This window comes from Miniopterus natalensis, chromosome 3 (assembly GCF_054644295.1).
Source record: "Miniopterus natalensis isolate mMinNat1 chromosome 3, mMinNat1.hap1, whole genome shotgun sequence".
Classification (NCBI taxonomy): domain Eukaryota; kingdom Metazoa; phylum Chordata; class Mammalia; order Chiroptera; family Miniopteridae; genus Miniopterus; species Miniopterus natalensis.
In genome coordinates, this window is record NC_142083.1 from 36,981,298 (window position 1) to 37,003,800 (window position 22,503).

The following is a 22,503-nucleotide window of genomic DNA, read 5'->3' on the forward strand; positions in this document are numbered from 1 at the left end:
AAAGCGGGAAGGAAAGGGTGCAGCTACTCGGGCGAAGAACAGAGAGAGTGAACTGGGAATTCCCCCAGCCTGAAGAGCAAGTGCTGTTCTCTGCCCTGGTGACCACTGTCAGCTTTAGGTGTGAAAGGGAACACTCTCCGGTCTTCAGATTCCGCCTCATCCCGCATGTTAGTAGATCCGAGGAATACTTCACTGCAGCACCTGGTCTGAGCACAACCCTTGCATGAGCGTTACCGTTGCTTATGGTAGTTCTGACATACAAACTTTTGGGTGTTTGTTTCATTGCACTGATGCCCTTAGGATTTGTTAGAATTAAACGGTGGTACACAGTCTACAGTTTGTCTGCCAGGTCCTCGGAGTCCCGAGTGGCTTATTTCCTATTTAAAGGTCCAGGTAATTAGTGCCTGTTCTCAATGGTAACTGTTCTCTTTGTAATAACTTCTTAAATACTTTCATCAAATATTTATGTGAATTTGAAATTTTAAGACTTCTTTTCAAATTTAAAACTGTGAGTTTTGTTTCAAAAGGCCCCAGTGAATACAGCTGTTAATCCTATCCCAAGACGAGCACCCATTTAAAATGTGCCCGGGTCCTTTAACCTTCAGAAGTGTGGGAAGCTGCCGATCTAACAGGACTAAGGGTCCAATCCCCGTCTTCCCAGCGTCTGTTACTCGGACAGTTTTAAAAACTCTCAAGAAAGAAAAATGTGGATTTATCCCTAGAAGACTGATCATTTCTCATCACAAGTCAAACCCCACCCCCACCCCAGTATGTGGCCATGTCAGGTTAGTCCCTCCTGTGCTTCTTTGCACTTTCAGCGGGAACTTTTAAAATTAAAAGCTTCCAAGGGCATTCACGGAGATTTGTGTGCTGTGGATCCTTCCAAAGCTTGGCAGTTACTTCCTGTGATGCGGCCAAAGTTTTCACAGGCAGATACCGTGACTCAAAATGTTTTTTTAATCTAGTGGGGAATGTCCTCTGGGCTTTAGAGTATCTATGTTTCCTTAACCATCCCAGCCTCCTGTTAGCAACTGTTAGACAAATGAATTTCACCTTAGAGTTTTGTGCATGACCTTCCTGCTATAATACAAGCGCTGGCAGTAACGAGACTAGCTTTACCACGTACGTATCCCAAGTATGGTATTAACTGCATTTCCTGGGCATTATGCTATAAAAAGATTATTTACCAAAAGTCTACAAGTGGCTGGCTTTTATTTTTATGTCTTTGTATATGTAAAGTAGCTTAAGTCATTTCTGGTTTTGAGACTCAAATCAAGGATCCTGCCGGGCTCGTATATAGATCCTTAACTTCTCACGGTTCGGAAAGAGCATGAGGCTCAGAACAGGAACACAGGGTCCTGTGAATTTATGTACTGAATTCTCATTCAGAAGGTTTGCTTAAATATTATCCAAAACTCAGCAACAGACCCCACTTCTGAAAGTAGGGGGTGGGCATTCCTTCTGTGCTTTCTTTCTTTTGTGTATCGATTCCCAGGCCCTGCCACTGGGAAGTGAAGACAGGCCTATCGGAAGTGCCAAGGCTGGTCTTCGGAGGTCTCTGGGAAAGGGGGGAGCAATAGCGAGAGAACATAATTTGGTCAAGCCTTTTGTGTGGCGAGGTCGTTCCAACCCAAAGCGCGGACCACACGGACGCCTCCCCGTCCCCCTCTGCCCCACAGGCCGCCCTGACCATCCAGGACAGCCACATCGCGATCCACCGGCTGCTGCTCCGGCCCCAGGAGAGCCTGTCCCCGGGCCCTGCTCTCCGAGGCAGCCCCTTTCAGGACCGCGGCCTGGAGCGGCGGCGTGAGGAGCTGGCCCACGCGCCCAGGCTGCGGCTGCAGCTCCAGCAGGAGCAGCGGCACTGGGAGCGCAGGTGCGACCGGCAGCGGCGGGAGCAGGAGGCCCGGGAGAGCCGGCTGCAGGAGCGCGAGCGGGCCTGCCAGTCGCGGGAGGAGCTGCTGCGCAGGGGCCGCGGGGAGCTGGCCCAGCAGCTCCAGGAGTACCAGCAGAACCTGGAGCGGCTGCGGGAGGGCCAGCGCCTGGTGGAGAGGGCGCGGGAGCGGACGCGCGCCCAGCAGAGCCTGCTGCGCGGCTGGAGGCACGGCCGGCAGCGCAGCCTTCCCGCCGCCTTCCCGCCGGGAGGCTCCGAGGTAGGTCTCCCGGGCTCGCCCGGCGGTGCCCGGGGCGGCTCCTCCAGGGCAGGCCCTCGCCGCCCTGTCTCTGCTCCCCGGGCTTACTCGGTATCAGGGAGCAGGCGCTGGGAGCCGTCCCAGACGGTGCACATGCATCTTGGTTTGAAATGTGGAAATTCGAAAGGCCTTGGGCCTGTTGGATGCGGGCTCCTTGGAGATGGAGACGCCCCAACCCAAGGGGATGAACGCAGGGTGGAGCCGCCCCGGTGCCCAGAGGTCTGCCCTGGAGGCACACGCACCGCGGGCTGCTGTGCTCCCTGTGGCTAAGCCCCTCTTTACATGATCCTGGCTCAGACGTGTGCACAGGTGCACCTTGCTGTAGACCAGTTAGCTATTAATGGGCATGACCGGTCCTCAGCTTAGCAAGTGTAATGCTATTCTGTTATTAACACTAGTCTGTTATTCCACGCTTATGCTCTTTTTGTCATTTTGATATAGTAAATTCAAAATCCCTTCACTAACCATGGTTAACGTGAGTATACTAGTCGATGACTGGGCAAAATAAGACCTCTCGGAAGATCCTCTGTTCCACTTGCGCCCTCTCTAACCAGGCTTGACAACCGCACTTGTCCCAAGAGTTTGCTTTTCCGTGCTGTGTGCAAATATAGGCTATTTTATTGACAGTACATAAAGCTGTAAAAGTCGATAAGCTTATAAGAAAGACCTGCATCTGACTTTTTTTTCAAGTTGGCTAAATTACATTTATTGCAAATACATGTATGCATGTATATGTTTTCATCGTTTTGTTTAGCCAAGTGCTGCTCTCCCTTAAAATAAAGTGGAAATGTTTGAATGGCAGAGAGCAGTGCTGCTTGGGTGTTTTTTTAATCTTCACCTGAGGATATGCTTATTGATTTTAGAGAGAGAGGAAGGGAGAGGGAGACATCGCCGATGTGAGAGAGAAACGTCGATGTGCTGCCTCCGTATGCGCCCCTACGGGGGATAGGACCTGCAACCTGGGCATGTGCCCTGACTGGGAATCGATTCCACAGTCACTTGGTCATGGGTATAAGACGATGCTCCAACCAACTGAGCCACCAGGCCAGGGCTGTTTTTTTGTTTGTTTGTTTTCTGTTTTTTAAAAGATATGCTGTGCATAGCAAACTGAAGTTTTTGGTACTAGCTCATTGGAGGGATGGAAGGAAGGGGTCAAGGGTAATGTTCTTCTTGGCTTCACTCTGATGAAAATGTTGACTGCTAAATTCTATTAGGAGTAAATACTTTATAAAACTTGTTCAAATGCCTGGAGAAATTATTGTGCGGCTTTCTTTTTTCTTTTTTTGTATTTTCTTATACAGGTAATGGAACTTAATCGATCTGAGAGTTTACATTATGAAAATTCATTCCCCGTCAACAATGCTTTAGTACAAATGTCATTTAACACTTTCGACACACCAGCTCCAACAGCCATCCACCAGGATGACACCCACCCCCTCAATATGTCTAACGCGGACTTGGGAAGGACTAGTGAGAGTCAAGTAGACCTCAAGACGGACGTTTCTCAGCCTGCGGGTAGCAACCATGAACTGTGGACAGCCGCTGAGTCCTGTCATCAGACATCCCCTCTCCATCAAAGCAGCGAGGATTCTTGTGAAAATGGTAATTAACACTTTAAGCATCATCTGTGTAGTTTCAACAAGAAGCCGTGTCTCTGAATGGTTGACTCTTCTTTAGACTCAAAGTGGGCCCTAGGATGGGAATAAATTGGTGCTGTTGAGCTGGAGTTCGTGGCATAAACTTTTCTTTGGGGAAGTCCAGAGCATGCCGCCCCTTGTGAGTAGCTGGAGAAGCTAGACCATGGTCACGGGGCCTCCAGGATGCCAGCAAGATGCTGGGACCAGATAGGGTTTTCAGGCCTGTGGGTTAAATGATAACTTACTCTTAAAAGTGAAGCAACTTGATATTTAGGGTCTCACTGTAGACCCTACCACATCCAGATACACAATTTGTTGACTCTCAGAAATACAAGATATGGACAGGGTTTGTGGTAGGACTTTATTGCCTATCAGGGCAATTTTCTTTAACGTTAGTGAAACCGTACCGCTATTAAACACCCAAAATGAAACTGTTAACATCATTTGTCATTGTGGAAAAAAAAGGTGTGTGTCTCCATAAGTACCTCATAATAACACAATTTGCTAATCCCATTAAAGCATTTGCCAAATATCAGTGAAAGGCAGCTCGAGTTACCAGCTCCACATGAATCCAAATGATTTAAATCTAAGTGCATTATAAATTGTTTTCCGTGGGATATGAGGAAGGGAATGAGAAGAACTTGAAACCTCTCTACCAAAAAACAGATGGCATGCAATAGAATAAACAAATGGCTGGCCACATGGGTGTAAAATAAATCACTACAGCAAAATGCTTCAGTCACAGAAAGCAAGCCACAGTACGGAGGTCTTCAGAACTGGGCACAGACTTGTTTCCACGCTTGATATATATTCTTAGTTTGTCAGTAGGATAATTTTTCAGCAATGGAAAGTTTTAAAGGTATTCAGCTTCTCTGAATTATTATTACTAATCCGAAAGATGTTGACTCCGAGAAGTGGATCATTCTTTATAGTCACTGCTTTAACAGTCTTATTTCTTGCCAGCCTATAGGAGAGAGTTAAATATTTCTTTAAAGTATCATTTCAAATATTTTTTAAATAAAAAAGATAAAATGGAATAGTTCATTGGAATTCAATAAAATGAAGAGTCAGCAAGAATTTATAAAACATAACCACTTTGATGAGTTATCTTGCAGCTTTAGATTGGTGGAGACCACACTGCAGAGCGCTTTTGTAGGTACATGTTGCTTTGCTGCTTTGATTCATTAACTTGCTGTTTCCAGGGCCTCGGCTGTTTTTGTCGGTGGGATTTTGCATACTGACTGTGGCATAATTCAAAAACTCAGTTTGAGTTAAACCACATTCGGCTTTTGTTTAAAAGAAGTATTTCTCTCATGCTTTTTGTGTATCTCCCATCTTTTTCAATTGCCTTGTGCTTCAAACTAGAAAGCTTTAAACATTTGGCAGCACACTTGCAGGAGATAGAAAATGTACTAAGGAAATAAACAGTGATTATATACAAAACCAGTCCTCCACATGTAAAGAATTAGATGTAGCCAAGGGAAATGCTGACAAAAAGTACTTGTGCTTCAGATATTGTGTGTCCAGTGCAGGCCAAGGGCGCTCAGGGCATTGCCAGAGGAGAGGAAAATCAACTTTGGCCTAAATCTCTTGAACATCCCGGTGAGTGTACATAGGGATGGGATCAGAAATGCAGTGTGTGCTGTTAAACGCTGGAGTTTTACAACTAGTCGAAAAACCCTATTTATGTTTGTTTACTTAAGCGCGATAAGCAGTTCCTGGAGCAGAGAAAAGAAAGTCAGAGATTAGGAGGTGACAGGGAAGTGGAATAAAAATTGGATATATATTCTTAAGAGGGTTGTCAGGGCCAGATAAAATTGTTCGAACCTCGCCAGAGCCTTCATAGCTCATACAATTGCAAGTAGCACACTATAATCCCCTGGTGTTGGCCTTCGTGAGACCCTGATGGTGCTCTCCCTGCATCGTCTTTGGTGGCAGCACTGGGCCGGGAGAATCAGGCCCAGGGTGTGCAGGTGCAGGGGACAGTCCCTGTGCTGGAATCAAGGACAGTGCAGTGCCATCATCACCTGCTCCCACATGTGGCTGCTGAATCTTGGGGTGAGAGGTCATCAGTGACCACTCCTGAGGACCCAAAGTTCACAATGCTCTAGTTAACGAAATTTGTCTCTAATGCCCTTGTCAGTGTCTGTGTTAAATATGCATTTAACCACGGTTCGATTAAGGCTGCACTAAAGGTTTCACCTGTAGGCCAGCCCCAAGGTCAGCCGTTTTCAGGCAACTCCTTGGAGACTGGCTTGCTCTGTTGTCTGGTCCAGCCCTGGGTGCATGTGACCTCTTGGATCAGTGGAAATGTGAATTTCTGGAACAGTGTAAGCCAGATGGAAAAAATTGTCTGTAAATTAAATTCTCAAATGTGTTCAGCTGTCACCTAGACTGGAATTTTCATCGGTTTGTTCAACCCAACCTCACCAGACGTTTCACTGAACGCCTTGTGCTCTGGTTGTAATTGGGTTTTGAATCTCTCTGTCACCACCACTGCCACCAACAATTATGTGAATCTTACCAAGTTTCAAGCACTGCGCTAAGGTTTTACATGGAGAGACTCATTTAACACAATCCACTGAGATGACTCCGTGATTATCTCCATTGGAGAGGGGAAACTGGGGCACAGAGAGGTTCAGTGACTTGTCCAGGGTCACACAGCTAGTAAACAACAGAGCCAGAGATAGACCTGGGGACAACTGGCCCTGGAGTCCATGCTCTTTACCACTATACTATACGCTGTTGATTTCTGGAAAGCTGTTTAGAATTATGCTTTTTAGAGAAGTTGGAGTAGAAATAGAATGAATCCTGCTATAATGCCTAGCAGGATGTGCACAATTAAGAGCCAGGGGTGGTGGTAGTTTTCTTTCCCTCCCTCCCTTTAATATTAGCATTTGGAAAATATTTCTAAATCTTTTGGATTGCCGTGGGCAATGCTTGCATGGGCTCTGGGTACCTTTAGATATTGTCAATACCCTTTAGCTTCCCTCTTCCCAGAAGATACCTTTCCTAAGGATAGTTTCTCTAATGATGCGTAATGATAGCCTCATGTTATTTGTAAATATTTTTTGAGGTAGCACTTTAAAGGACTTTACTCTCCAGTTTTGGAAGTTGTTTCATGAACAACATTCTTGGATGTTTGAACACTAAATCCAAATTGGTATTTGGTTTTATTTAGAGGAAGGGATGGTTGGTTTAAGAACTTAATCTGCACTCCTCTGAGGGACACCAGCCAAGAACACAGAAAATAGGAATTTCTTTAAACAGTGTCGTCCCTACGGGATAATCGCTAGCTTTAGAATTCTAGAACTATTTCTTCAATGCGTCTGTTAGTTTATGATGTTTGTGTTTTTCATTAATCAACAAAAAAACACTTTATGGTGTGAAAATTAACCTGAAATCTTCTTAGTCCCCATTTTCAGTTGTATTTGTATTTGCACCTCAGTATTTGCAGGTTACCTAAAAAGTTTCTCTTCAGTGTAGTTAAAGCATTATGGTTTCACCATGCGTATGGTAAGATTTAAATCAAGAGCCAAATTTTATGTTGGTGTTGTAGATATTGGAAAAAGATGATAACTTCATGTTTAAATTTCAAAAGAGTGTTTCCCTTTGCTACATATTAGAATTGGCACCCATCAAAATATTTTCCAAATTCAAAGCATTGTATTCAGAGTATTTCATCTTGGCAATGATTTAAAAAAAATTACAGATAGCTGTGTTAAACTTTAAATGACATGTTTTTGTTTTTTTACACATGGAAAGAAAAAATTTCCCAATAAAAAGCATTACTGTAATTAGTATTTAAGCAAGTCTTTAAGAAGTGAGTATATGACAGTTTCTAATGTTTTGCAAATATTCCATAATTCAGATATATCACCTTATTTGTGTGATCTGTGTGGAAAGAAGCTTTGCCAAAGACCTTTAGGCAATTTCCCATAAAACTGAACCTGGCATGAGATACTGTAAGCTTCAATCACAAAGGTGTATTTGAAAAGGGGGATGTATTAGTTTGCCAGCACTGCCATAATGATGTACCACAGGCCCGGTGGCTTAACGAACAGAAGTTTATTTCCTTAGAGTTCTGGAGGCTGGAAGTCTGAGATTGAGGTGTGGGTAGGGTGGGTTTCCGAGGGCCTCTCTCCTGGCCTGTAGAGGGTCCTTGTCTTCTCTTCTCTTCAAATGGCCTTTCCCATGCACGTCTGTGTCCTAATTTCATCTTCTAAGAATACCAGTCATATTGGACTAGTGCCTGCCCTAATGTCCTCACTTCATTAGCTCTTTGAAGGCTCTATCTCCAAATACATTTTGAGGTAATAGGAGTTAGGATTTCAATATGTGAATTGGGGAGGGGGACATCCTTTAACCCTGAACACAGGATAAAATGATTATTTTTCTCATTGCAATATTTTTAGGTGTCATGAAGGCTTTAATTTTTATGAATGTACCAACATTGAATTATAATTTACCTACATTGTGAGCTTTTTAGTAAAAAAAGCTAGGGAAGTGAATTGAACTTTGTTTAAAAAAAATAGCATAACAGTGAAATTGTGATAAATATATATGTCATATACGTCTATATGTTTATAGATATAGGTGTCTGTTGTAAAGCCTATGTCAGCTTGTAGAAATTAGGGCAGAAAATACTGAGTCTGTATATTCATTAGGCTATATTTCCAAACCTAGGCCTTAATTAGGAGCTTTGGGAATTTTGAGCTCTCTTTATGATTGGGAAGGATATTAGCTGCCTTTATATTGGATTGCTTAAATGAAACCAGAGCTGAAGGCTTGGGAGCATTTGTTATGACATCAAATTATTATTCAGATATATTTATGGGAATTTGTAGAAGTCAAAATTGGGAAATCATTGGGCAACCGTTTATCTTCTAGAATCTTGACTGACATTTTGGGTAACATTTTAAAGGAAACCATAGTATCGCTTGCTCTCAGTGACCTACGTCTTGACGAGAATGTACAGAATTGGGCTCAAAGGCTTACTTTTAATCTTTCTCACAGACTAGTGTAGATGATTGACTTTCTCCTTCTGCAGATTTTGTACCAGGAAAGGGAAACATGCCATTGGCTTGTAGAGCCTGGTGAGCCACGGGTGCTGACTGCCAACTTCCTGATTGCATAGTTCTCTGGGGGCAGATTGACTGTGCGAGCCAACTGGGCCAGGGCCATCCGGCCTTAGCGCGCAGAGCCCAGTACGCAGCAGGAGAGCAAAACCAGCAGGTGGGTGGATTCAGAGGCAGCCCGCCAGCCAGCCATGTGGTGCCTGCTCATCCCCACCCTGGGCTCCAGTTTGGTTTGAGCAAGCTGCTGACGGGGGAGTCCAGTCAGTATAAAAGATTCCAGAGGTTGGGCCTGGCCTTGGGTTATCCTTAGCTTAAAACAAGAAAAATATATATACATACAAGTACATATATACACATGTTTGTGGTCGATGGGCCCCCTTGGACTGCTCTGCTGTAATGCGGCTTTTATTCTCAAAGTGACTAAGGGCTGGGCCTGGAAGGGAAGTTTGTAACTGTTTACATACCAAGCGTACCTAAGCAATGACTCGTGGGGTGGCAATCCCAAACTGGCGAGGAAGCGTCGCCCTGCCCGCGGGTCAAAACCCTAGGACTGTCTTTCCTCGCTCCTATGTCCACCCGACCACGGGGATTCCATTTTTAGGGTTTGATTAAAATGTGGAGCGTTCAACTGAGGACTGTTATTTTATGTTTCCCTACAAAGAATGTGACCATCTGGTTCAGTGGGTGGCAAACTTTTCCTTAAAGGTGAATATTTTTGTCTTTTTGGGCATCAGGTCTTGGTCGCATGTAGTCAACTCTCTGCCCTTGCAGCTGGCAAGCAGCCATGGGCAATGCGTAAAGAATGAGCTTAGCTGTGGTCCGGTAGAACTTTATTGATAAGAACAGGTGGTCTAACTTTTTTTCTCTCTACTTAAATTGAGGTCATACTCCTCCTGGTTTGGGAAGCATCTCTTATTAGCACTTATCATAATTGCAATTAATTACCTGTGTAATAATTTACGTAATGTCTGTCTGCCCCACAATGGAATCAGCTTCATGGGGGTTGAGAATGACCTGTGTCTTCTTTAATTGCTCCATCACAAGCACCAAGCACAGAGTTTGGCATAACGAACAGCTAATAATATTTATGATGTGAACGAAGGAGTTGGGTTCGCAGTCTTTAGCAGCAACGAGAGCTGGAAGAGGCTGAGAAAAGCGAGGAGAGCTGTGGAGTGGGAGGGGGGCTCATGCAGGCCGCTGGGCAGTGCCTCAGGCTGGCTCACGGACCCAGTGAGTGTCAACACGTTTGCAAGCTGGGTGTATGTTAGATGGCCTTCTTTTTTTGTTTTTTTTTTTTTTATATTCTATATTATTTTATGTTAGTTTCAGGTGTGCGGCATAGGGGTCAGTGATGTAATTTATAATGTGATCCCTGATAATTCTAACACCCCGTGCCACCATACGGAGTCGCGGCAGCATTCTCGCTCCGCGCCCTGCGCTGTGCTTTCCATCCCGACTGCTCGGTAACTACCAGCTTGTGCTTCTCAATCCCTTCACCTTTCTCACCCAGTCCCCCAGTTTGTTCTCTCCCTCTATGAGTTTGTTTCTGTTTTGTTGGTTTATTTTGTTCTTTAGATTCCACATGTCTGTGAAATCATATGGTATTTGTCTTTCTCTGTCTGATTTATTTCACTGAGCCTAATACTAGATGGCATCCTTAAAATGCCAGGGTAACTGCGAGACTACTCCCCTCCCCTCCCCTCCCCTCCCCTCCCCTCCCCTCCCCTCCCCTCCCCTCCCCTCCCCTCCCCTCCCCTCCCCTCCCCTCCCCTCCCCCCCCTCCCCTCCCCTCCCCTCCCCTCCCCTCCCGGGCACTAGGCAGCAATGCTAACAGTCACCAGCTCTTCTTCCTCCCGAATGCTGAAACAGCTTTGCTTACTGAGGCCCAGGCCTATGTATCAGTTTGGTATAGGCACTCTGTACAACTCCGGAGAGCATCTTTTTATATGAGTTATTTTTCCATTTAGATCATCATACATATAGTCCCATATGGCCATGTGTAGCAAATAAAAACTTAAGTGTGTTTTCCATAAAATGCTTTAATATAGTCTAAACAAGCGGAAATGCATCCACTGCTGTCATTTTAGGAAGATAGCACATAAACAATTTAGCATTTAATTGTTGTATCAGTAACTATTAGTCAACTTAATATGTTCACTGGGCTGTTTCTTTTTTAACCATAAAGTAGCTCGAGCACCAGTGCATTAAACATGGGTAGCCAGCTCAGCATCAATGAAATACTTTCATAAACCCTTTTCTTCTGCTAAATCCTATTTAACAGTCCAGTGTATCTCCCCAGGCAAAACAATTACTATATGTTTAGTTAAATACGCTCCTAGACTGTGAACCAGTTTCCCTGGCAGGACCTTCTACTTGTCAGCTTTAAAATATTGCCTGAAATATCACACATAGCAATCTTAAAATCAAGTGCGGTGGCATCTTAAGAAATACATCCCTTCGCGGTCCCCCAGCCGGACTGAAAGGCACCTCTGCGCTCTCGGCTGGCCGGCTCCCAGGCACAGCTGGCTGCGGGAGAAGGCTCGTCCCTGTTGTTCTCTGCAGACTTCGAGCCAGATAATAAATAAGCCTGGGCCTGAGTTTTGATCTGTGGAGATGTTAATTTGCCATGATAAATCACTGCTGAGCTTCCTTGGATAAGGGGCCAGGGTATCCGTTCTCTCTCTGGATGAGACATTAATTCAATTTAATTCGATATGTTAATGCTTGGTTTGAAATTTTACCTCAGAAAGAGTGTAGCCTTACGGGGTTCCCAGTTATGCACAAAGGACCCCGAGCCTTTGCGGAACAGTTTCACAGAGAGGCCGTGCAGTTACATTCATGGCCACTCTTTTCCACACCTCTCTCTGTGCAGCTTTCATCACACCACAGCTTTTCCTCCCTGCAGCATAGCATGCAGAATGTTTGGATTCAATACAGAATATTTGGACCATCCACCAGAAATACAGGAGACGCTGCGCCTCTGGTGAAGTGAGGCCATTTTGGAAGGAATGGTGCTCTAAGGCTTTGGAAGCAACATTTACAAGCAAAACATTGGCAGAGCTCATTTTATTTAATGACCTGCTTCCTACCAGAGATCTTGGCACCCTGTGCGATGATTTGCAATCAATTAATCACACAGAATGTTGTAACACTGCAGGAAAGGCATTGCGCGCCGAGTCTCATAAATCCACCAGCGACAAAAACAGGGATTATATGCCCAAAGCCCCCTTCACGTGGAACCCAGAATGAGAAGGTGGTTTAACATTCTGTTTTCTCACGTGTCTTCGGAAGCCTCGGTCCTTTCTCGTAGATTCTGGATTTTGAAGTTCTCGTTTCTCGTTGGGCTTGGCCTCTCCTTGGGCTATCGGTATGGGAGCCTGCACGTGTTCCCCGCATTCATGTGAGACGCTGGTCATTTAGACGAGGGAATTCTGCACTCCCCTGGATTACCGACAGAAGGCTATGGCGTTGGTTTCCCCCCAGATTCAGGGCAGTCATGCTCAATGGTGGTAGGCCGTGTTTCTGGATGTCTTTGTAGGAATGATTCAGAAAGGAAGCGTGTTTCCATCCAGGGAAGACGCTGGCATTTGCTAGAGGCAGATGGCAGCAGATGGGCCGGTGTGATATTAGGAGTCAAGGAGGTTTCGCATACTTGGCTTTGCCAAAAGCTTCTGGAATCTGCGTGTTTAGGATCTTGGGCTTGTATTCTTGTCATTTAAGATGCGCCCTTGAAGTTAACTGTTGAGCTATGCTGGAATGTTTTCTTCTTCTTTTAGCATAGTAAATACGGTGCTGTTACATATTCTTAAAATTATATAAGCTTAAGCGTACGCATATTGTGTTGTCTTTACTTCCATATGTTTCTATTTTGTGGATGTTCTTATAACAAGAATATAGGAGCTGAATGTATATTCCATTTGATTACACTTGAACCCTCTTTTAAGAAACTAAAGGTTTCAAAGCTGGTATCACTTCCAGTGAGCAAGTTACACTTCTGACTCCTGATGAATTTGTTCCTACCCAGTCGTGCTATTTTTGATAACTCGTTCACGTATCCAGATCTGCAGGACATTATACGCCAGTAGAGCTCATCCTGTATTTTTAGATCTTGATGCTTCTGTTCAGCATGAGCTCTGAAATACGCTAAGTCTTGCATGTGCAGACTCCTTTTCATGGGCACATAGGTTGGAGGGAGGAAGCACAAGGAACAATTTTGGCCAAAATGTGATGGTCCGTTGGTGTGTGTGGAGTCACGAGCTCGGATTTTGCATTGAGGCTCCAGCATGAGGGAGCACAGCTGCCCACTGACGGCCCCCTGGGACCCCGCACTGGAATCACATCCCCCTTGAGAGGAGGCTGCAGTAATGCCGCAAGGGGGGCGGGTGTTTAGCTTTCTCTTAGGGTGCTTGACTCAACTACATACATAGGATTAAAAATTTTTAAGGTTTTTTATGCTGAACAAGCAGCCTGAGGTAAAGCATTGTGAAAGATCAGATACTAAATTCATCTTTTATGAGCTCCCTCTGCTCTGAGAGGCCTTAATGAAGGGGGGGGGGGGGGGGGGGGGCCTGAATCTGAACTGTGTGAGCCTAAGAGCAAAGGAAGTACTGGGGAAAATCACATTAAAGTTATCCTACTCTAAGAAGTTATCATTGCTCCTGGTAGGAATGTGGAAGCATTTTTTTGCAAGTGCTGCTACCAGTAAATTAAAACATTTCCTCTTTGTATTCATCAGATAAGAGATGTAGAAATATTGATATACAGATATGGCAGGTGTGTTTGTCAGATTCAGTCTCTTGCCTGCCGCAGTACTTCAAATATTCAGATACCCACACACACCTAGACACACCCATCCACCCACCCACATAGGGACACAATTAAATTTTTATTTTTATAAATCAAAGTGGGTTCAAAGGAAAAAGATTTATTTTCTGAAACAAACTTACAGTATTTCTATAAATACATAGTTCTGCAAATTTACAGCACTTACGGTGATAGCAATTGGTGATGATTTTCATTGTTTTTTAGAGATTATTTTCAGGGTTTTCTTTAGAGAGACTATTAGTTAACTTTGAGTACATGGTTCAGGAAAATTCAGAAAGTATTTTTCATGAAAGGCTTGGTCATATAACTGAGTCAGGACTGACCCAGAAATCTACTCGGGTTGAAACCTGTTTGGCAAATATTGTTTTTGACCAAAATGACCAAGGCCAGACCTGTTCCTGTGAGGAAAGTAGGTGATGGGATATTTCCCTGTCATTCAAAGGTGAGAAGATGAAGAATCCACCCTCTCCCACCTTCCCAACCAAGTTTCATCAAAAGTAGACTAAAAACATGCTTTTCCAGTGTAACGAACTTTACATGCATTTATCAGTAGTATCACTGTTAAGTGAGGAATTCGATACGTGAATTGGCTAAGTGAATAAGGGAATGGATGAGCAAACGCAGGCGTGAAGGAACGCGGCCGATGGATACTGAACAGTGGGGACGGTCGCTGCACAGTGGTTAATACAGAAGCCTGGACACCGTGTCTGGGTTCGTGTTCCAGCTTTGCTGTTTATTACCTGTGAAATTTCAAACAAGTGTCTAAACTTACTTGGTGTGTCTGTTTTCTTATCTGTAAAATTGGACTTCTGCTTGGTAGGTGGTAGGAGAATTAAGTAAGATGAGACAAACATACTTGGAACTTCGGAAGCACTCAATAGACACGGTCGTTACCACTGTTACCACTCTACTTTGTGTTAAGAAAGGGGGTAGATCAGTAGGAAGGGCGCTGGGTCGCTTGAGCCACTGGACTGCGCCCCAGATGGTTGCTCTGGTGACCTGAGACTTACTCTGTCTCCTTCGGGTATTATCTAAGAGGGCACGTCTCAAAAAAGTGTTCCGCAGCTCTACTGGCTGTCTGGGTTTTACATGATAAAAGGCTCCCATATCGGGTAATGCTGAGAAATGCTGGTTTGGGGACTACGCAACTTTTCAGAACTTTTGTTGAGCTCGTGTGCGCCGTGAATTCCCAGAAGTGGCACTTCCCAAACCTACTCAACCACAGCAGCCTCCTCTCCAGCCCACCACCCTGCAGGGCTACTATTTCTTGAAATACACAGGAAAAAACACTGGCGTAAGCCGATGTTGAAATAAATCCATTGCCTGTGGCACCCCCTTCAAAGACATTTTTTTCTCCCTTGGGAACAGTTGAAATCTAAGTGACATATCCCAACACAATTTACCACATGGGTTGTCTTTTGAAATCTAAATTCAGCCTGATGGGTTTAAGATAGAGCGCTGCTTGGCCCCCAGGCCAGCGTTTGGGCCTGTGGATAAGGGTTCCTGTCCGGTCCTCTTAGGGCTTGCCTGGGTCAGCTTTCTTGGGCTTATTCGGACATGCCATGTGCTCAAGTCCGCCATCCCTGATGAAGCACAGGCGGCCTCTGATCTCTGGGCCTTAGTCTCACACTGTTCTGTCCATTCTTACCCTGCGGTCCAGCCATCTGAGGTTCCCTCGGTCATGCAAAGGGGCAGCCCCCCTACCTCTTGTACGTGTATTTCCTCTGTTGGGAATGTCCTCCCCTCCAGCCTTTGTTCCCAGCCTGCTTAACTCTTACCCATCTTTCACTTTCTTCCCGACTCTATCCGCACCCTCTCTGGGTTAGGAGCCCCTCCTGTGTGATCCCGAAGTGCCCGAGACCCTTTTATTACTTCCCACCATATTTTGTCACTTTTTCCCCTTTAGGCTCCAAGATGCCCTTTATAGTTTATTGACTGAGATATAATTTGCATACAGCGAAATGCTCAGCTGTAACTCTATCGTTCAATCAGTTTTGTAAAAAGAACAGCAAGGCACAGAATGTTTCTATCACTCCAGAAAGTTCCCTCTCTCCAACCAATCCCCAACCCCAGGAGCAAATGCTCATCCACTTTCCATCGCCACAGGTTAATTTTGCTTTTTCTCGAATGGAATCAGACACTATATCTTTTTGTGTCCAGTTTTTTGGGTTTTTTTTTCACTCAGCATATTATTTTGGCAATTCATCCATGCTGTTGCATGAATCCATAGTTGCTTCCCTTTTATTGCTGAGTAAACTTGCATTGATAAATTTACCATTGACTTAGTGATTCTTCTTTTGATGGACACCTGGCTTATTTCTAGTTTTTTGCTATTATGGATAATGCTGCTGTGATTATTCTGGTACAAGGCTTTTTGTGAATTATGTTTTCATTTCTCTTGGATAAATACCTAGGAAGAAAATTGCTCCTAGAATAGGTACCTACTTAACTTTTAAGAAACTGAAACAGTTTTTGAAGTGATTGTATGGACTATAAACTGGGTGGTGAGACAAGATCGTGTTCAACTTGGTTTCCCTGGAGTCCAGCCCAGTACGGGGCACACACCAGGCTCTCAGTGCTTATTGAGGAATGAATAGATAAGAAGCTCAACCCAGCTTTTATGTTGACATACCCTCTACTAATCGACAAAGAATGAAAGCTTAATTGGCTAAATGTGGACTTATTCTAGGCAAGCAGAAATCAGGGGCAATACAGTTCCCCTCCTCCTGCTCCTGAAGCTGAATTTCTAAATTCAGGGCGGCACTACCCGCAGGTGAAGCCAAGCATGTAGATTGATAGGGGACCACAGAGGGGTCTTGATCACCAGTAGCTGCCAAGCTTCTCCCTAGGGTTAAAACTCCCAACACTCCCATTCAAGATCTTTTCCAGCACCCACCCCCCCCTTATTGATCTTCACAAACATATTGCAGCCAAACTTGACAACTGTTTTCCCCCTGTTCCTGTGAAATACGTCCACAGGAGGCCACCTCTTCCTTAGACGTGCTGGTCAGCCTGCCAGGCTCGGCTCAGATGCTGTCTCTCTGAAGCCCGACCTGGCCACCACGTCTGGAAGCTCCCTCTGGAGGCCTCTGGCGTGGTGTCCAGCTGTGGGTGGTGGTCATCAGCCGTTGAGCAGGAAGTCCTGTCTTCATGGTAGTTATCTGGGCTGGCACCTCGCTACTCTGCGAGGGAGTGGGCTCTCCCAGGGCCACGTGCTTTGTGGCCCTCAGCCGTCTAGAAAAAACGGGGACTGCTGGTCACTAAGGGAGTAGCTGAGGCTACTCTTCATGATCCTTTCTTTCTGGCCAATTCCACTGAAGAAAAGTTAAATTGGGATTCGTGTCTGCTGGTGGATAATTAAAGGGAAATTAGCAAGCTTCCTTAGGCTCCAGTGTTAGTCCCAGGTCCCAGGTCAGAAAGCACAGGTATTAACAAGTAGAGGAGCTTCATATGACATTTGTATGCATAAGACAATTTAAAATTGGGAGAGCTGGCTCTAGGGAGTAGAGCAGTTTATTGTGTGATACAGATGTTCTCTTTTGGTAGTTTAAAGTCCTAATTTTGCCTCTGCTCTGCAAACTGCCCACATCTTTAATTGTATAACTTATAGAAAAGAATTTAAATTCAATTTTTGGAAATATAATATAGTATTTTTACTCGGATAACAAACATAAATGTGAAAAGAATGCCGAGGCTATGAAACTCTGCACTGAACAAAACATTTTCTACATGTGAAGGTGCACTTTTAAAATTACCATCATTTTTGAATAGCATAAACTTCAGGCTGCGCTGAAAAAGGTATTTCAGGGTTTGGTTTCTTGGCAAATGTTATTGCAAACAAATAAGGGTTGTGAAAATAATGCTTCTAAATTTCTAAAAAGAATTTTATGTTGCTCTGACAACAAAAGCTCTCTGACATCTCATAGTTTTGCAGTTGATCAAGAGAAAAATACCCTCGTTTGTAGACCTTTCAAAAACTGGACGCCGTTTTATTTTGGTCTGATAATAACATAATTATTAAGAAGTAGGTAGAACTAATTAGCTTGGGTGTGTTCGGTCTAATTGCTTGCCTTTTTCTGGTTTAGAGAAAAACACTGGGTCTTGTATGCTTAAGAACTTGCCCAGCCGCCTTTCCCTCCACTGAACCAGTAAGAAGTAAGTGCAGCGTTACAATTCCTAGGTTGATCTCCTGTGTCGTTTACCTGCCAGAGAAATGAGTTCAGTCCCCCTTCTCTCAGCAGAATGAGAGGCGTAACTCTTTCTGTGTGGGTGAGCAGGGTCATGCAGCAGGCAGTTTCCAGAGTCCACTTGAAGGGCATGGCACTGAGAGGCCCCTGGCCTCTGCACCCTTCAGAGGACCCAGTGCCATGAAAATACCGCCCTGTCCTTGTCGCTGGAGACCTACCTGTCGTTCCGTTCAGCGCACTCTTAGAAACTTGTCCTTGCTTTTTAGCAGGGACTCCAAGGTTTGAATATCTTAATTTGTTTTGATTTAAAAATTGAACTTGGCATTTTTTTTTCCTACCTGAATGTATTATGGACAATTTCAGACATGTACAAAACTAAGCAGAAGTGTAACAGCCACCCAACTGCAAAAATTTAGGTACTTAGGGCCAGCCATGTTTCAGCTAGACCCCTGCCCCCCAACACACACCCTGTATTATTTTGAAGCAATATCTAAAAATCATGTGCAAACACTTATTAATCCATAACGTTTCAATATATATCTCTAAAAGGTAAGGCTCTATTTTTTAAACTATTATCACACCAAGGAAAAAATGAACAAAATTCCATAATATCAACATAGAGTCAGTATTGAAATTTACAGTTGTTTTGTAAATGTGTGTGTGTGTGTGTGTACTTCATCCAGGTAGTTGTTTGTTTTTTTGACTCAAGATACAAATAAAGAACACAGTTGCAATCGCTTGCTGTGTATTTTAATGTATTTTTAACATAAAAGTTTTAATTATGAAAAATTATAAACTTACAGAAAAGTATAGAAAATATGTATTGGGCATGCATTTAATAAATGTTAACATTTTGCCATATTTGCTTTAGGTATTTCTTGGCCTTTTTTAAAAGAAATGTTACAGATATGAAGTTCCTTCCCCTTATCTTTTTTCCTAGAGTTAGCCAGTATTCTGTAATTGGTATATATCATTTCCACAGTATGTTTTTATGCTATCACTACATATATATGTATCCATAAATTATATATTTTTTCTGTTTTTAAAATTTTTATTTATTGATTAGAGAAAGAGAGAGAGAGGGAGAGAGGAGCATTGATTTGTTGCTCCACTTATTTATTTATTCATTGGGTGCCTCCTGCCTGTGCCCTGACCAGGGATCAAACCCACAACCCTGGCCTATCAGAACGAAGCTCTAACCAACTGACCTACCCTGCCAGGGTCATAAATAACATATTTTTTGTTTTTAACACTTAAATAGCCTATCCCTCCCCTTCCTTCTCTCTCCCTCTTTCCATATATATGTATGTATATATGCTAGTGTGTATGTCTTTTGCAACTTGTTTTGTTCACTCAATGCATATTCTTACATGTAGCACAAATAGTTCATTCTAAACTGCTGCATACTATTCCATTATATGAATAAATAAGAGCATATTCATTACCCTACTAATGAGCAATTAGGATGTTTCCAATTTTTTTCTATTACAACTGAGTCTCAGTAAACATCCTTTTATACACATCTCCTTGTGCACATGAATGAGTTTATTTAGATTATATAACACCTGGAAGTGGTAGGGATGCCTGTGGTTTTGCCGAGAATTTCTCTCTGATTTCTCTCTAAAGTTGAGTAATATCACTGTCAGCGGCTAAATATGAGAATTCTAGTTTCCTAAGATACTCCCCAACACTTAGGACTGTTAGGCTTCTAAATTTTCGCCAGTATCATGGGTAAGAAATAGTGACTCATTCTTTCAGTCTGTACCTCCCTAATTATAGACACTTAGTACCTTTTGTTTTATTGGCTTTTTAGGGTTCCTCTTCTGTGAATTACCTGTTCATAAAATTTTTTTCTAACAGCAGATTTTGGAATTTCAAAAGTGTCCACTGTCAATTACACAGACACATTGATTGTTTTTGAATGGGCTCAATACATTTTGTACTTTGAGAAGTAGTTTTCAGAGAAATCATATTTACAAGTTATATGTGGGCACTTGAAGATTGGCAAAGAAAACATTTGGGAGAGCTGAGCTTTTTCAAAATAGAGGAAAATCAATTGCATGGGCAGAAGCTACTTAAAATAATGTCCTTGACGAGACTTGGAACCATCTGCCTGATTTTTCATCCGCTTGCTTCTTTCCTGCCTCCGCTGTTTTCCCCAAAGCTCCTCCACCTCTCAGAAACTGATGAACAGTATTTCACACGCAGTGAACATATCCGATGCCTATCAGCTTCATTTTCCTTCTTGGGAATTTCCCGTCCAGCGTCCTCTGTCCTGTCCCCACGTGTCCTTGTTGCTCTCAGGACGCTCCGCAGCTGCCCTGGGCTTCCCTTCACATCTCTCCCCGTTGGGTCCCTGTCCTCAGTCCCGGACTCTCCGCAATGGCATTTTTTTTATTTGGTGGAGCACATCTCCAGATTCCCTAAGATGCTGTAATGAAAGCACACGTTTTTCCAAATTAATTGAAATGTCTTTTTCATTTCATTTATTAATCTTTGCTACTTTTCGCTTGGTTTTTATAATATATCTGGGCTTAAAATTCTAGATAAAAATTACTTTCCTTCAGAATTTTGAGGGAGTTGATCCTTCCACTTCCCAGGGTTGCTGCTGAGAAGCCTGATGCCGTTCAGATCTGAACCCGGCCCCGCGTTTGGAAGATTCTGGAACGCTCCTTTTACCCCTTTCTGGGAGAACTGTTTAACAGGCCTTACTGTGGTCTCTTGTTAAAAATCATTTTTCCTGGTTATTGATTAGGCTCTTTCAATCTAGAGACATTTCTTTTGATTCTGGGAAATTTTCTTTTTTTAAAAAAAACAACAACTTCTCTTTTGTTTTTACTGGAACTATTTCTGGTTATAACTTGGGCCTCTTGGATTCTCTGATTTTTCTGTTGGTTTTTTCCCTTCTTTTTCCTTCTATCTCTTCATGTTTTTGTACTCCTTTCTGGGAGATTTTATCTTTAACCTCCTAGTGTTGCATCGATTAAAAAATAACTCCGCTATCATATTTTTAATTTCTGAGAAATATTTCTGATTCTCCTGTCGTTCCTATTTTATAGACTCTTGCTCTTGTTTTGTGGCTGAAGTACCTTTTAAATGTCTCTTTGAAGATACTAACTGCCTTTTGGGGGTTCTCTGCGGCTTCTTTCGTCCCGAGCTGTGTTCTGCTTTGGGTTGGGCCTGTCTCTGCGCTGGCTCTGGGCGCCATCGTGTTCCGTGGTCGCCACCACCGCGGGCCGGTGTGAGGGTTCCACGGGATGCCTGACTCCAGGCAAATACTGCTAGTGCCCTCAGGAGAGAAGCCCTGTGAAGCAGTGCTATCTTGATTTTCAGTTTCATTCCTCTGAGAAGAGAGGGATTAGACTAAATAAAATTTTAAGGTACTTTCTGAACATAAGAATTTCAAATTGCTGATCCCCACTCCTCTAGTTAGATTAGGTAGAGTCTCTGGATCAGCTATTCACTAATCCATTCATCCTTCTGAAGTACAAACATGTAGTGACACCATTGTTATGAGCTGAAATTTACTTTGATATTGTTGGACTAAACATACTACTTTTACTTCCTGTTTCTTAAATGTTGCGTTTTAGTGTTAAGTAAACTCCAAAGGCTGAAGAATAGGAATCCAAGTTCCAAGAAAACTTTATTATTTTTTTAATCTTTATTGTTGAAAGTATTACAGGAGTCCTATTTCCCCCCCCAATTGATCCCCTCCACTTTGCTCCCACCCCCTCCCCAGGCCTTCACCCCATTATTGACTATGTCCATGGGTTATGCATATATGCATATAACTTCTTTGGTTAATCTCTTCCCACCCTGCACCCCCCTTCCCTCTTCCCTCTTCCCTCTGAAATATGATCGTCTGTTACATGTGTCAATGTCTCTGGATCTATTTAGTTCGTCAGATTCTTTTGTTCATTAGCTTCTTCTTAAAGAAGACCCTTCAACATTTCCTGTAGTGCTGGTCTGGTGGTGATGAACTCCTTTAGCTTTTCCTTGTCTGAGAAGCTCTTTATCTGACCTTCTATTCTAAATGATAGCTTTGCTGGGTAGAGTAGTCTTGGTTGTAGTTCCATGTTTTTCATCACTTTGAATATTTCTTGCCACTCCCTTCTGGCCTGCAAGGTTTCTGTTGAGAAATCCACTGACAGTCGTATGGGGGCTCCCTTGTAGGTAACTAACTGCTTTTCTCTTGCTGCTTTTAAGATTATCTGTTTGTCCTTAACCTTTGGCATTTTAATTATGATGTGTCTTGCTGTGGGCCTCCTTGGGTTCCTCTTGTTTGGGACCCTCTGTGCTTCCTGGACTCGTAAGTCTATTTCTTTCCCCAGGTAGGGAAGCTTTCTGTCATTTTTTCAAATAGGTTTTCAATTCCTTGCTCTCTTTCCTCTCCTTCTGGCACCCCAATAATATGAATGTTGGGCCTCTTGAAGTTGTCTGAGAGACTCCTTATACTATCTTCATATATCTGGATTCTTTTTTCGTTTTGCTCTTCTGGTTGGGTGTTTTTTGTTTCCTCATGTTCCAAATTGCTGATTTGATTCTCAGCGTCCTCTACTGTACTGTTGATTCCCAGTAAATTATT

The 22,503-nt window shown here is 43.4% G+C and overlaps 1 protein-coding gene across 2 annotated transcripts in view; it reads left to right on the forward strand.

Annotated features, from left to right (window-relative positions):
- ARHGEF28 (Rho guanine nucleotide exchange factor 28) overlaps positions 1 to 22,503 on the forward strand; it is a 159,640-nt gene that overhangs the window by 126,935 nt on the left and 10,202 nt on the right. For both annotated transcript variants that reach the window (XM_087815412.1, XM_087815411.1), the window contains 2 exons: positions 1,680 to 2,153; positions 3,494 to 3,794. In XM_087815412.1, the coding sequence (XP_087671538.1) occupies positions 1,680 to 2,153; positions 3,494 to 3,794 (775 nt within the window). The remainder of the gene's footprint in view (positions 1 to 1,679; positions 2,154 to 3,493; positions 3,795 to 22,503) is intronic.